This window comes from Condylostylus longicornis, unplaced genomic scaffold (genome assembly GCF_029603195.1).
Source record: "Condylostylus longicornis isolate FDR11 unplaced genomic scaffold, ASM2960319v2 ptg000048l, whole genome shotgun sequence".
Lineage (NCBI taxonomy): Eukaryota > Metazoa > Arthropoda > Insecta > Diptera > Dolichopodidae > Condylostylus > Condylostylus longicornis.
Genome location: NW_026578017.1, coordinates 20,196,596 through 20,213,997, shown reverse-complemented (window position 1 = coordinate 20,213,997; position 17,402 = coordinate 20,196,596). Strand labels below are relative to the sequence as shown.

The 17,402-nt window shown below is 22.9% G+C and overlaps 1 protein-coding gene across 4 annotated transcripts in view; it reads left to right on the top strand.

Annotated features, from left to right (window-relative positions):
- Positions 1–17,402, top strand: part of LOC129611219 (potassium voltage-gated channel subfamily H member 7) — a 125,178-nt gene that overhangs the window by 99,194 nt on the left and 8,582 nt on the right. For 2 of the 4 annotated variants that reach the window (XM_055524229.1, XM_055524227.1), the window contains 10 exons: positions 2,831–2,985; positions 5,674–5,797; positions 9,533–9,653; positions 10,353–10,471; positions 10,614–10,804; positions 11,728–11,870; positions 13,066–13,259; positions 14,397–14,491; positions 14,630–14,769; positions 15,844–15,939. In XM_055524229.1, coding sequence (XP_055380204.1) covers positions 2,831–2,985; positions 5,674–5,797; positions 9,533–9,653; positions 10,353–10,471; positions 10,614–10,804; positions 11,728–11,870; positions 13,066–13,259; positions 14,397–14,491; positions 14,630–14,769; positions 15,844–15,939 — 1,378 coding nt within the window. The remainder of the gene's footprint in view (positions 1–2,830; positions 2,986–5,673; positions 5,798–9,532; positions 9,654–10,352; positions 10,472–10,613; positions 10,805–11,727; positions 11,871–13,065; positions 13,260–14,396; positions 14,492–14,629; positions 14,770–15,843; positions 15,940–17,402) is intronic. The other 2 variants (XM_055524228.1, XM_055524230.1) reach the window with 2 other exon arrangements.

Below are 17,402 nucleotides of genomic sequence, written 5' to 3'. Positions count from 1 at the left end.
CGTTGTAATGATTTTTCGAATTAAATTGGGTAAACAATTTAACACGTTCCCTGTCTCAATACAAAAATGCAAAATTTAAAAAATATTTTTTCGTATGTCCCAGCGTTTTTCTTTACTTTATTATTGTTCCATCGCGTCTAGTGCAGAAACTGTACTGTTCCGTTACGTCCAGTGGAATAATTTGCTTTAGAAGTTTCATATACCCCCTGACGTACATATGGCTCAGGAATGTATCAGTGCTTATCAAGCGCACGATTCCTGAACCATATGTGGCTCAGCGGACAGGGAACGTGTTAAAATGGCTAAGTAATGCCTATCAGGTATATCTATCAGGTTACTAAGCTCAGAGAGTGAATTAAAAATAAAATGCAATTTACAAGAATTTTTAAGTAAACTGATTCTATACATTATTTTTTTTTTAATTTAAATTTTAAATTTAAAAAAAAATTCAATTTTAAATGCAAGCAATCTTTCCTGTCTTCCAACATATTCAAACAAAACCAAAACTAGATCGCTTTTAAAAACATTCACTTTTAAGTAAAAAATTAAATTAAATTTAATTAAAGCTGATTGAATTAATTTCTTGATTGAAAGCTGATTGAAAAAAATTTGTATTTAAAAGAACTTAATAATTAGAAATATGTTCGGCATATAAATGAATTTAATATATAAAAGTCCCAATGTGAGATATTGTTCATGTAGATATTTTTCTGTGATATAATTCAGTGAAACACTCGATATTAAAATTTCACATTTTAAGTTTTAAATAATTATTTCAAAATTTTTAATATTGAACAAATTTTAATATTTGAATTTTCAACTAAAAATGCTATTATTAAAAGGTTTAATCTATATTTCAAAGAGAAAACTTGGTTATTTTATTAAAAGGCATTGTATAACAAAAAAAAATTATTTTATAACATAAAAAATTAATAATAATTATTATTAATGCTGTCTAATTCAAACGAAACTATTTATAAATTTGTTTCGACAGTTTATAAATTTATTTAAAATATCCTTAACTATGTATTTCTAGACTATGAATGGATCTATGTATTTTGTAAATTCGATATTCTCGAAGTGAATCGAGTACATACTATACTCTAATTTTAATGGGGATCTGACCATTGGTTCGGCTTCAAGCCCCGGTTAATATTATAGGTTAATATACAATACTTATAAAATAAATAATTATTATACAAGTAATTTTCGAATATTCATAATATTCGATATTAAAAAGTAAGAAAAATAAATAATAAATATTAATACCCTTTAAATGTTTAACATAAAGAAAGCAAAAACTACGGAAGGCTAGTCACCTACCTAGTTAAGACTCCATGATTTATGAAGTCGCAATTAAACTGAGGCATGACTATCTCTGATGTACTAGTCCTATACTCCTAGTAGGAGTGTAGAAGGAAAACAAAAATTTTAATGAGAATATAAATGATAGACAAATGAATTTTTGTTGACCAGTTCTTATTGTAAATTTAAGCAAAATAGGAAAATATTAAAAAAATAAATGCTATTTACTAACAATAGATCTACTTTATTATTTTTATTTCAATATTAATATAAAAAAAAGAATAATAATTAAATAAATTAATTGAAAAATTAAATAAAATATAAAATAAAAATTTTATTATTTCTGTTTAAAATTATCGCTATACATAAAAAAAAAAAAAAAAAAACAAAAAAAAAATTAATCAAAAAAATTTTATTCCATTAAAAACAGTTGATTGTTAAACAGCAATTTCAAAAAATATTTCAGTGTTTTTGTTTTTTTTTTTTTTGTTTATTTTAAAAATATTCAAAAATAAAGATCACAAATTTAATTTTGTTATATTGTACCAATTTATTTGTTTTAATGCTAATATTTTCAATAATTATTAATTATGTATTTTGTCTACACCACAATCCACCTACACTTTGTTACAAGCCACTAAATATATATATTATCACTAATTATATATATATATATATATGTATATATATACCACATCACAATAAAAAACCACCAAAAAGTATAGAACAAACAAAAAAATATATAAAAAATATAATTATTAAAAATCAAGACAAATAAATGTTTTACACAAAATGCTCCTCCGAGTTTTAACAAAACAAAATTGTTAAATAAAATAATTAATTTTTTTTTTATTTTTTGTTTTTTTTTTTTAAACAAATCTTACAAAACTAAAACAAAATATAAACAAACAATTTTTTTTTTTTTTTTTCAATTTTCTTAAGTTTTTTTTTTAATTTTTTTTTTTACTGCAAATTTTTATATAAGTAAATCAAAATAATTTTAATTCAAATTAAAAAAATTTTTTTTACAAATATCTCGTATATTAAATTTTTATTCTTTTCTTATTTTTATATGAAAAAAAAAAATAATAATAAATTTACTTTTATATTAAAAATAGTTTTATTGCAAAATTTTGTTAACAATTTTTCTCTTTTTTATATTTCTTTTTTTTTTTTTTATTTTTTTTTTAAACGTATCTGTATATTTATATTTTATATTTATATAAATTTATTTCAATTCCAATTTTGTAAATTTACAAACCGAAAAAAAAAAATCTAAATTTAATAATTTAAAAAAAAAAAAAATATAAAATATAAAAAATCGAAAAATATCGAAAAATATTAAAATAAAAATATCGAAATATAAATCGATACGCAAAACAACCATACAAAAAAAAAAAATACTATCGACGAATTTTAAAATTATAAAATAAATAAATAAACATGTGTCTATAACAACAACAACAAACCAAAAAAAAAAAAACAAAATGAAATATTATCGATAAATTACTGTTAACAACATTAGACCACCACATTGATTGGACTCCTGAAAACAGCACGTTTACTACGTCTTGTTAGAGTTGCTAGGAAAATTGATCGATATTCAGAGTATGGTGCAGCAGTACTTGTTCTACTTATGGCAACATTCGCCTTAATTGCCCATTGGTTAGCATGTATATGGTAAGTTTTTCTTATATAACAAGTTATATAAAAACACTTAAGTTCTTCTGTTATACATTATAATATTGCGTGAATTCGATGTAATTTTTTAATGCAATTGCAATAATAATACAATCAAATATAACATTCTTTAACATATTAGATTTTTGTATTTTATAATTCAGCTTAAATTTTAATTGTTTAATTTAATTTCAATTGTTTAATACAATTGATTATTTTTTAAATATAAATTTTAATTTCAAAAAAATTTAAAATTTTTTTTTTAATTTAAACACATAGCGTATAACGGGTATAATATTTATTATTGACACTCTTGAGTGATATTTCTCATAAAACTTTTCTATGTTGAATTATAAAAATTTGATAATCCGTAAAAGATAAATTGAAAATTCCTCTATCATAATCATATACTACAATTTATTAAATGTTAAATAAAAATGTTAAAAATTAAGATTATTTGCGTGAATACCAAAACGTAAAACGGTTGAGACCGTGATACAACTATTGATCTGGATAAAATAATCAGATTTGAAAACTAATTCCTGCATTTTGAGCAATTTTGTACAACTAGGACAACTACATAACAGATGGTATACAGTATTAGTTTTATATGTTACATTTGTATGATAAAATATATAGAATAATAATACGAGTAATTAATAATAATTATAATTGGGGTGTCAATAATTGTACCGAATTTTCAGAAGATTTCGTTACTTGGAATATTGTCAAATAAAATATAAAATTAAAACACTATAAGGAAATATTTGGAAAATTTTTTTCTTTGTTGAAGTTTTTGAAATATCTTCATAATAGAAAACTTTAATTGTATGAAATATATATACAATGTTGTTTGTCGAAATTATCCTAATCGATTATAGCAAGTCTTAGCCTCTTCAATATACTTAAATAAATTTATTCTATACTCAATTCAAATTATTAATATACAAAACGTTTTAAGTACAGCAGTAAAATAATATTTTATTTAACTGATTATAAGAGAATGAAAAATAAATAAATTTTTTTTGGATAAGCACATTATGCCCCTGAAAGTATGCAATTTTTTAATAACATATTAACAATGTCAAAAAAATTTTGAAAATATGTTCATAACAATAGAAATGAACCTTTTTTGCCTATTTTTAATTTTAATTAGTACCTTTATAAAATAACCATTTTTTAATAATAAGGAAAACTGAAGCTTCAATATTTAGGTATGTATACAATCTAATTTTCAATAGAAGCAAAAACAACCAACGGTCGTCATGCCAAGATTAATTTTGTATATAAGGTGTGAAAATAATGTGCTACAAGAATTTTCATTAAAATATAACAATTTAAAAAAAAATTTTAACAATTTTAGTAGAAGATTGTATTCTCGATGTTTTCAATACAACAAGAAAAAAAAAAAAATAATTTATTCTAAAATATTTATTTTTTTCTATTCTTACTATGCGTCAGAATTGTCATTAGAAAATTTGAACTGGTGCCAACACCAAAAAAGAAAAAAAAAAACAGTTTCATGGTAAATTGTGATATCTAATGGCCTCATAAAATCGAATAGGTATTTAGTAAAAATTATTTTGGCACACTTTTCCAAAATAAACTAATCTTATTTATGAATAAAATGCTAACATTTGAAAATCTACTAAATAATTTTGGCAGTTTATTACCAGTTATTTTGCATGTTATTTTTTATATTTCATTTTGTTCTAGAAAAATAAAATATCTATATTTACAATATAGTGAAAATATATATTATTATAAAAGTTTCTTGATTATTTCGCTAAATTATAATACCGCAACATTCATGGCTATTGTATAAGATATGTTATTTTTTTTATTATTATTATACAGATTTGCAAATATTTCCAAAAAAAATATATAAAAACAATGAATTGTGGCCGAATGATTTTTTTTATTTTCTTAAATTTAAATTAATTTCTGAGTGTGCCAAGAAAAACATAATAAAATTAAAACAAACGTGTAGCATCACCAATTTATTGCTGAGTTGCTTTTAGACATCTAATAATTAGGGATATTTTTTATATTGTTTCAGTAAATTTCGTAAATTCGGCAATATATTTAAATATTATACAATTGATTACAAAATATTTTGCATTTATTTTTTAAATCTGATGATTATTTTAATTTACATAAAGAAAAAAAATGAATCTGTTATGAAAGAAGAACCATTTTGCATTATGATTTTTTCACATTATAAATATTTTTTTTTTTCAAAAATATTCACTATTCGTACGCCTACACGACAACGAAGAAATAAAAGAATTAAATGAAGACTGTTAATTTGTATTATTGTAATTTAGGGCAATTATTTATCAGAGGACATGAACTGATACTTAATATGGAATCTAGTTTTTTAAGAATTATATACCTCTTTTAATCTAAAAATTAATAAAACTTCCTTCAATTTAAAAGAAAGAAGCAATTTATTCATTTTTAAGCACTGTAAACGTTCAACTAATTTTTTTTCAACTCAATTTGAAATTATATTAATTTCGACATAATATTATGGACAATCTCTACTTCTCTATTCTCTTAAAAATTAATATATCAAAATACTCTCCAGTAGGTACATCAATTTGTGTACCTATTCTACATTAAAATTTTTTTTTTTACAATTTGTACCTTATTAACCTTAATTAATAATAAATTATTTATTTATAGGTATGCAATTGGAAATGCTGAAAGACCAATGCATCCAGATAAAAAAATTGGTTGGTTAGATAGTTTAGCAATTAGCATAGAAGAACCATATTTTCCGAATAATACGGGTGGTCCTTCAATTAAAGTAAGTACTTAACATAAATTCAAAATCATTATAAAGTGAAATTGTCAATTTTAAATTTTTCGTTTCTCTCTTTTTTTTTTTTTTGATTTCTTTTTATTGATACTTTGCTTTTCTGGTAAAATTCAAATGAAAAAAAAACAGAAAATTAAAAAAGGAAAAACTTAATTTTCTTTTTTGCTTTTTTTTTATTCTTATGAACACTGAAATACTGTTATCGATTTTTTCTTCTGTTTTTCATTTGTTTTTCCTGTATTTTTTTTTCTTTTTAATTTTATATGGTTTCATTTTCCATTTAAGAGATAAAAATATTTTTTTAATAAAAAAAATTTCCAATTCAATTCAATAAAAAATTTCCCAAAAGTTTTATTCACAATTTTCAAATATAATTTAAATCGGGAATCCGATTAAGATTAGGAGACAAAAAAATTAAGAAAAACAAAATCAAACCAAAAAAAAAATTGATGATTTCACTAATGATGATCCAAAGAATGTTTGAAAAAAAAAAAATAAATTGTTATTTATAAAAATAAAAAAAAATGTAACTGTACATATATAATATCTAACGCGATATACTCTCGCTTGCGAGAGAAAATAAAACTAATTTGAAAAGATTTGAAAAAAAAAAATAAAACAATATACTCAAAAATGAGTAAAAAAAATTAATAATAATAATAACAAGCAAAACAAAAACATGAATTTTGAATTAAGTACTCTTTATTTTAATTGCTGGAAAACTCTGTCATGACATAGAAAACATAAAACAAAAAAAAAAAATAAAAAGTAAAACGCCGATATCTGATATTATCGAGAGTAATGATGACAATTATACAATGATGACGATGATGATGATGATGGTAATGCGATTATGATGATGATTAATAATGATGAAGATGTATTGTGTAAAAATATTAGAAGAAACAAATCAATGAGAAAAACGATTGTTTTTTTCCTTTTTTCTTATTATTACAATAAAAAAAAAAATGCATATACATACATAAATACATATCTTAAAAAAAATTATATAAAAATTTTATCTTATCTTTTTTCTTCTTTGTTTTTTTTCAGAGGAAAATTTATTGCATATAACCATAAACACACATAATATTTTTTTTTTTGTATTGTACTCTGGATATGTATTAGATATTTTATTACAAAAAATTTTGTAAAGAAAAAGTGAGATAGTAGAGATAGAGTGAGAGAGAGAGAGAGAGAGAGAATGGTGGGGAGATTTTATTCAATAAAAATAAAATCATTATTTTTTACTATGGTTTTTTTTTTACTATTTTCTTTAGTTTTTTAAACATTATGAGTCAATTCTTCATTTTATTTTGCGCCTCACTTTTAATTCAAATGCGAAAAAAAAATAATAAATAAATAAATAAAATGCTCGCAAAAATATCCAGTACAAAAAAAAAAAACTTCTAAATATATGCAATTTTTTTCTTTGATTTTTTTTTTTTGTTTTTTTGATATAAAACGACATTTTTTTTTTTGATACGAGACACGAATAAAATGTTTTGTTTTGCTTTTTTTTCATAATAATTGAATTTGATATAAAAAATAATTTTTTTTTTGGTAAAATGCATGATTGCTTTTTGTATTCCTCCTTTTATTCTTTTTACATAAAGGGATAAATGGATTTGGAAATTTAATTTTTTTAAAGAAAAAAATTAATAATTTTTTTCTTATTAGTTTTTATGTTTTCGTTAAAAAAAAATAAAGACATGTAAATTGCATGAAATTTTGAAACCAAAATTTAAAATTTTTTTTTTATTTAAGTTTTATTTTTTGGTTTTTTGGGTTTTAAATTTAACACAAATAAATCTGCAGAAATGTATTAAGTTTTGAACTAGAAGACGACGAAATGAAAAGAAATGTTCAGAATAATTGCAAATAAATTTGATAGAAGATTTAAAAAATAAAAATAATAAAAACTCTACTTATATTTTACATTATTTATAAATTGTATTGTCTGATGTGTTAATATTTGATTTTATTTATGAAAACAATACTTTATGCTTTCAATTATCTTCTTAAATAAAATATGATTATTAAGGAGCATTAGCTTCATTAAGTTTAATTGATAATAAAGGACTTATCATTCTATTATACTAAATTAAATACAATAAAATTTTTGGGATTTAAACTATTTAAACAACATATTAAACATAATTAAATTTTCATAAATATTTTTAAATTAAAAACTCATATCTATTAATACTCGGTTTGTTGTGTAAAATTATTAAGAGCTTAAAGGTTAAGAAATGTAAATAAATATTAAAAATATAACAGTTTAATACAATAACCAATATCATACTTAATTAAAATAAAATAAAAAAATTCAGATCATATAAATACAAAAATATAATATCCAAAATGGCCTCCAAATTTCACATATCTTATCACGGGTTTTAAAATGGGCTAGTATAATAAGTTAATCATTTATTAATAATTAAGGCTAATAATAAGTTTATTATTTATCGAATAACATTCCAATAGCCGGAATATTTTTGAAATCAATTTTTGAATATTATTTTCAGTTTGTTATTTCAATACGTCTTGTTACTTCGAAAATTCGAAGTAGCTGGTTCCTCGTAGATCAAGAAGACTCGTTACTAAATACTTGCATATATAATCTTTCAAATTGTTCCATCATGTACCTAGTATTATATTTATTAGTAACTAGTATAATATTTAGTAACTAGTATTATATTTCTTATATATACTTAATGGAATAATCAGAATGTGACAGATTTATGTTAGAATTGATTCATATGTTTTTCTTGTTATATAGAGGTGCGGTTATTACATTGTGATGTTAATTATATTGAAATATTGTACTTATGTATAAGAGGAGAGAATTTTGTATGATAACTTTTTTTTTTACATTTAAATACTGTCAGTTATTAAGATATGTAAATGCAAGTGTAAAATTAAAATTTAGTTGAAATAATGGTGACGTCACTGGATTTTCATAAAGAACTTCAAAATGCTATTATTAAGAAAGTTCTGATATCTTGGGAACCGTAGCCTCTATCAGCTTAATTTAAAAAACGCACTCCCCGATTCTTTAACGAGTTCAGTAACGAGTATTCATGAATAAAACAAAGCAACTGAATTTCAGATTTATGAAAAAAATTTTCGAAAAATATTTATTCAGTTTTTTTATCAGTTTTAAAAACCGTACGTAAAATCAGTACATTAAACTTTCAATATATTTTAAATAAAGTGATTAAATAGAGGTCTGTAATTAAAGTAAATTAAAGCACTGTAAATAAACTAAATAGTTAACATTCAAACTTTCGTCGAGTTTTTTATATAACTGCACATCCAGTTTCTTAAATAAAAATAAGAAAAAAAATCAAGATCTCACAGTATTTTCAGTAAAGATCACGTATTGTATATTAAAAATAAAATCAAATATTATAGAAAACACAATTATTTTTTGTACAATACAATTTATAAATTAAAAACAAAATCAACTTTTAATAATGGAAATAAAATACAAAGATATCCTTCTTATTTCCATTTAAGAAAGATATGTGATATACCAACATAATAATGATATATTATATATATACATACAGCTGCGTTATCACACAATCGCTAAGAATTTTTTTCAAAAATCTAACAAAAAAAAAAATCTTTAATACTGAAAATACTTTAATTTTGTAAAAATTAAATTTAAATAAAAAGTAAATATTTTATTTAATATTAAATTTTATTTAATTACAGTCTCGTTATATAACAGCTTTATATTTTACATTTACTTCATTAACATCAGTCGGATTTGGTAACGTTGCACCAAATACAGATGCTGAAAAAATTTTTACGATATGTGTTATGTTAATGGGCTGTAAGTAAAAAATTTTCATTGTGTTACAAAAAAAAAAAAAAAAAGTGATTGTTTTTTATGTGTAGATTTAGACAAAAAAAAAATGTAGGACTAAAATGTAATTTAGAATATTAAAGAGTTTGTCAAGTCATCGTTGCTTACCCCCCCTCACCCAAACTAAGTTTTTGGATATAAAATATAATTTCTTTTGGAACGCTTGTTCAATTTTTCCAATTTTGTATTTTACAACAATTGCATTAGTTTTCTCGTAAAATGTTGTGAATTGTTTTTAGTCATATATACATAAATATAGGTTATGGTTGTTCAATTTTTCACCTTTTTTGTAAATTACTGATGAGATTGATTGACTGATTGGACGAATAGCTGTTATTTCACCGATTGCAATTCGTAAATTTTTAACATATATTTCTATAGGTGATTCCACAAGGACGTTCAAGAATTCGATGCAGCTTGTGATGATTTGTTTTTCATTCTGATGTTTTTATTTTTAGATATTCTACATTATTTCGAGTGATCTTGTTGTTTGAGTTATTTGTATTTCAATAAAAATAGTGTAGATAATATTATGTGTGTAGCGAGTTCCTATATTTCAAATAGAATACAATAAAATATACAATTCAGTAAAATAATGAAAAATTTATTAAAAATTGTATTAATTTTTGGAAATTTTCTTTTCCCTATACTTTCGTTATATTTTAGCTCTCATGTATGCCAGTATCTTTGGTAATGTATCGGCAATTATACAAAGACTATATTCCGGAACAGCAAGATATCACACGCAAATGCTTCGTGTTAGAGAATTTATTAGATTTCATCAGGTGAATATTATTATAATTTATAATAATTGCAATTTAAAATAATTTCGTATTACATGATAAATATAGAAAACTGTGATATATAAAATTTTATTTTTTTTCTGTAATTCTTATATGTATATAATAATAATAATATTATGTATAGATTCCAAATCCTTTGCGACAAAGGTTAGAGGAATATTTTCAGCATGCGTGGACATATACGAATGGCATTGATATGAATTCAGTGTTGAAAGGTTTTCCAGAATGTTTGCAAGCTGATATTTGCCTTCATTTAAATCGTAACCTACTAGCAAATTGTTCAGCCTTTGATGGTGCCAGCCCAGGTTGTTTAAGGTAAAAATATGTGTATAAAAAAGTAAGTTAGAAAAATAAATTTATTGAAAAATTATATAAGAATACCGGAGGAGAGCCGATGAAATTAAACCTATTGTATTACATAATAATAATTTCGCATAAATTTTTAGTTATCATCCTAATGTCACAAAAATATTATATAAAAATACCCCATGTAAAAGTTTTTCTATTATTCTATAAATCAATCGTTTTCGATTGAAACTTCAGATTAAATTTAAAGAATTTTTGTACGAATTTTCACTTCCTGGCCTTCCCAATGGCCTTTACTTTATTGAGTACCTACTGGCTTAATATTAAATTCATGTTTCTTCTATATTTAATTCAAAATGAATTATTTTTCAAGGAAAATTAAAAAAATATAACCATATGCAGTTTTTTATGTTACGCCAGATGACTTTAATAAAATAAAATACCAACCTTTATTAAACGTTTATTAAATTTAATAAATTAATAACTTTATACATTCTGGTTATTTACACAAACAAAGAACAAACAAGAAACCAAAAATAAAACTAATATTTTTTTTTTACATAAAAGTTAATCAATAAATTTAAAAGCCTTGATAATATACGCAGTAGATTTTTCTTGAATCCTTTTTAATATTTTATAGAGAAAAATTTTTTTTTTATTATTAGAAATTTAAAATTTTTTTTTTTCGAATAAATTATTAATGATAAACCTTTATCCTATAAAAAATTATAAATGTTTATTTTTAATAAAAATATAATTTTACAACAATTATACATAGAGTTACATATAGAGAATTACATATAGAGAATATTTGATGAATTCAATCAGAATTAATTAAATCAATATTTTATATAAGATTTTTGTAATATTTTAATATTAACATTTGATTTTTTTTTCTATTTCTTAACATATATTTTTTTATTTCTATACAGAGCCCTATCACTTAAATTTAAAACTACACATGCACCTCCAGGTGATACATTAGTCCATAAAGGTGATGTTTTAACATCACTTTATTTCATAGCTCGTGGTTCAATAGAAATTTTAAAAGACGATGTAGTTATGGTAATTTTAGGTAAGAATTATTTCTTAAAAAAAAAATACTAAAAATATTTTAGAGAAACTAATGGAAAAATTCTGAAAAATTCAATAATATGCATGTAATGTAAAGAATAATGTTACCGGCAATCGGAGTTATAAAAATAATTTATTTTTTATAACTTCGAAATTTTGTGTATGATTCTGGGTTCTTATCCAGTACATTTTCTCAATATGTGATAACAAAAAAAAATTGATGTGGTCAGCACATATCCGATTTCAATTTTTATTATCTAGTTTAGCGAAAGTGGTACAGAAGATTATGAAAATGCTTTTCAAATACTATTTAATAGTCTTTCACTTAACATACCCAGAAAAGTACTAATTTTGCTCTTTGTAGAGTTTCGCTTTATTCCATCTGAATTCCCTAAAAATTTCACTTTTAAAAATTCCATCAATTACTTTCGTAGATATGGCAAAATATCAAAAATAGACCCGTCGTGTGGTTTCCGGGCCTTATCTTTGCGAAAAAATAATTCGTTCAACACCTTCCATTTATATGTGGAATTTCAAGAATATTGGTTGATTATTTCAATTTATATATGCAAAAATATAAAGTCGGCCCGAAAAAAAATCCAGTTCTCGAGCCCTGATATGTCTCAAAAGTTGATCAATCCGTGACATAGCCAAAATAAACACACATATAAAATGTACACAACAGACCGACAGACCGAAATTTTCTTAAAAATAGTTATTACGCTTAAGTACCATGGAGACGATCGTTTACACCGAAAACTCTGTATGCCAAATTTAATACAATCACGTAACCTGCATTACTGTATGCATTGCGGACGGCAATTATTTGGAACAAAAACTGCTAATTTCTGCTTGTGTATTTGTAGTTTTATGGTAAAATTTAAAATCAACCTGTTTAAAGGTTTTGCTTTGTTTATTCGGATGAGAATCAAACATTTTGCCTAGATTGCTTTAGATTGATATAAATTGGCCTAAATCATTAAATTACTAAATCACAAATTTTAAGTTTACATTTAATACATGGAATCTGAAATTTTATTTACAAATTTTTTTATTCCTTATCTATGTAGAGCAAGTATTTTGGCTATATGTGAAATATTTTTATAATAAATTTTGCCAGTAACATATTTCGTAAATGCATATTCTAACTATATTATATACAACTGAATTTTTTTTTTATGTTTTTTATACTTTAGGGAAAGATGATATTTTTGGTGAAAATCCTTGTATATATCCAACAATTGGTAAATCGAATAGTAATGTTAGAGCGCTTACATATTGTGATTTGCATAAAATTCATCGAGAGGATTTACTCGATGTTTTAGATTTGTATCCAGAATTTTATGACAGTTTTGTTAATAATTTAGTTATAACGTACAATATGAGAGATGTAAGTATTTAAAATGCTATTGATTATTTATATATGAATAGGTACATATGTATTAATATCTGTAAAAATATTTTATTTAAATGTTTTAATTTTCACACCATTATTTAAAACATTTAAATGCAATACTATAGTGCATGATCTCTTAACAAATCAAAGTAGTTCTTATTCAAATTATAGACGAACATATAAAACTGAAATTTTTAATTTCGAAAAGGTCAAATAATAGGTTTCTTACTAACGGAAACTATGAAAAACTTGTGAAAGCAACACTTCGCTTATTTTAAACAATACTGTTGGTGAAGCATTATGTCTTTGAAATCTTTAGTTTTTTATATTCATCTTCCGTCATATAGTTAAAAATCATATACAATAATATCCAAATGTTAAATAATAAAATTACATAATTAATGATTGAAAACTGGGTTGTTGAATTAAAGATTTTTTTATAGCATGAACCAGCACTTCAAAAATTTACTGAAAATGTTTTATGACCTAGTTTAGTTCAGCTATATAAAATATTTTATTTTGAATTTTATAGTGTTGCTATCAATTATATTTATAATTATAGCTATCGATTATACATGTACGCACATACCGTATAATTAGTATAATAAATATTTTCGTGAAAGTTTCAATTAAAAACATTTTCAATAAAGATACTGAAATTGGATACTGAAATGTTGAAAAGAAAAATAATTATTGGTGTACTTATTTTCAGTTCAAATAAAATTAATTGAGTATTTAATTGATTATCTCGATTTCAATATCAAAAATTGAAAAATTTGAAAAAATTTACAAGAAGAATTACTTGGTCTTATTTACGATACGTAACGTATCGATTATTACTGATGGCACCTTCAACCATAAAAAAAGTGAATATACGACAGTCAATCGTTGCGCATTGGAAAAGTAAATTTACGTTTACTAATATTTGAATCCTTAGTAGCGTTAACTATATTAGATCTTCGCATAAATTTGTATCATTTAAGATTAAGAAGGTTTTTATAGTAATACACAAAATTTACGCGAATATCCGTCTAATTTTGTTATACATATTTTATTTTTATTCCAAATTATTTTTAAAATAAAAAAAAAATTTTATACAATATAATTCTCATGATATATTTAAAAATGTAGGAAGAACAAGCTGGTGTAGAAGTAAGACATAGATATATGAGAGCAACATCACATGATAGAGACAAAAGCAATAGTGATACTAGATCAATTAGAATGTAAGTATTAAAACAATTTTAAGTAACTTATTAAATTTCGAACAATAAATGAAACTTACTTATAGCCTTAAAATTAAAAATATTTTTTTTAAAAAATATGCTGTAATTAATATATTCCAATATCTTTAATATTTATAGTAGCACTGGACTTCATAGACAACATTCATTCCATCGTAGTGGAAATATATGTGACAATCCCAACGATAGGATCTCAACGAATGATCTTAGCGATTTAGACAGAACAATTGGTGGTGATCACGATAATTATACGAGAACAGGTATTTTGTATTTTCTTTTTTTTATATATTCTAGATTACAATGAATATTTAAGTTTTAAAGAAGCTTTTATAACCCTTTTTTTACCTTAATTACATTAAAATTAGGAGTTTTTTTTTTCAAATATATAAGTAATAGTTTTCCTTTTGAATCATAGATTGTTCAAAGAAGTATTTTGTTTTTAAATATTTTTAAGTATAAAAATAAAAGTGTTACAAATAAAATATGGGAGTAAATAAGAAATTATATGTAAAATAGTTACAAATGTTTTTAGGACGAAAAGGCAACGTCTGTCCAAAACAATTTACTGGAAAGAAGTGGGTTCCAAAGTAATTTCGAATTTTGAATTTCCGTGTAAGCCAAATAAGAAATATTATGGGATTTGGAGCGTGTTTTGCAAGGCACGTTCCGTACTCAGGTAGTTGGTGGGGGTGGTGGGTGTACTATGAATTCTTGTACGTAGTCACGGTGTACTGTTTTCCCGGTTCTTTAGATGTTATGTACTCAGTTTATCAATTTTATTCACTAATCTTACAGTCTACAAATTTATTCACTAATCTGCAGTCTAGCAATTACTATTGCTCTCCAAGCTTTAAAATTTATAGTTTTAATTAATTTTAACAATGAAATACGGAACTGAGACATGATTTTTATCAACACCATATGTGTGGGGATCAAAAAGGGAAACAAAAAATTAATTTTACTATAAAATTTTATTTACTACGCTTCAAGCCATTGAAGCTTTAATTACTATATTTATAAATTGAGAACATTTGTATTACGACACTTTTGTTTTTATGTACGGTAAATAAAATATTTTTAATTCAAATTATATAGAATAAGATTTTTTCATCATAATTAAGTATGAATATTAAACTAAAATTACCTTTTTTTTATTATTAGTTTTAAACATTTTTAAACCCCTTTATCTCATTCATAATTATTAAAATTAAATTTACTTATATTTTATTTTTTTTTTTTATCTCAAAAAATTTAATTCACCAACATTTCAATAATATTATATAATAAATAAATAAAAAAAAAAAATTTGAAAAATTAAATCAAAATCCTCAAAGGAAGCACATCAAAGACAACAAAGTTCACAAAACGTTCCAACTATAATAGGCAGCATGATCAGAGAACACATAAACAACATAGATCTCTTTCAAATGGTGCATAAGAAAAATTTTCTTAATTTATATTTTTTTTTAATTTGAAAAATCACTAACTACTAAATGTGGCAGTAAAATTGTGAATTTGATTTTGTTTTTCCTCTCTTCTTATTTTTTTTATTCTTATTTATTTCTGATATTATCTTCTTGTTTTTATTTTATAAATTTTTTTTATTTTAAAATACTCGAGTGTCAAAACTTATCTATTTTATTTAAAATTTAATTTTGCTTAAAAATTTTTTGATTTTATTTCGCTTCCTACGCTTTCAGAAAAAAATTTATGTGTTAACAATAATTATTATTATTATTATAATAGTATTATTATTTTCTCTCTTTTTCTCTCATTTTCTATTGTTGTAAATTTTAAATTTTTAATTTTTTTTTTTACCTTTTCTCTTTTCTTCTCTTAATTTAATCGCAATGAAAACGCAATGTATTAATTATTTTCTCTTGATATTTTGTACACTTTGACAGCACCATTATTATTGTATAACAAGCTAGCTTATATATTTATATCTATATAATTACATTGTATGTATTATATTATATTTTATAGGTGTTTTATTGTTAATACCAATAGGATGTTTGTGTGAGAAATTTTAATTTCTATATGAGACAATACAACAAGTGAAAATTAAATTTTTGAGTAATATAAAATTTTTTATTATTCATCTGAAATTCATTACAGTCTTAACACTATTCATTACAGTGTTTCACATATTTTGAATATACACACAAAAAAAAAAAGAAAACAAAAAGATTCCAATATAACACTGTATCTGAAAGGCGGATTTTATATTTTTTAAAATTCAAAATGTTAAATTCAATATTGTGAATTACAACATCTTTTGTTATATAAAATTAAAATTCCAAAAAATTTATAACCTTCTTATAAATTAATAAAGTGTAAAAAATTTTATTCATTTGGTATGACAGATTCTTTATATCCTTCTTTATATTCAGTTGGTACAACAGATTCTTTATAGGCTAGCCTGACCATTGGTGTAGTGGTTATGGCACCAGTCCTTTAACCGTAAGGTCTCGGGTTCAAACCCCGGTCAGGTCACTATAAAAATTATATTCAATATTATAGCTTTAAAATACAATACTTATGAAATAACTAAGAAAAAAAACTACGGCAGGCTAATCACTGGTTGAAAACTCTATGACGCAATGAAACTGGGGCATGGCATAGTCTATGATGTCTAGCTCTATACTCCTCCTAGGATTTATTGTCCTCTATTTTTCCTATAATCGACGATCAATTTTCAAATCCTGATTTTGCCCTTAAATAATTTTAATTCGTTCTTTTGTCTGAGTTAAGCAAAATAACCAGTACTGGAAATTTCAAAAGAAAATCTTTATATTGCCAAACGCTTTGATATTAGTTCCTATAATAAAAGTACAATAACTACTGAAACCCAAATATTTTTTATAGAATTTTAAGTTATGAACTTTTAAAA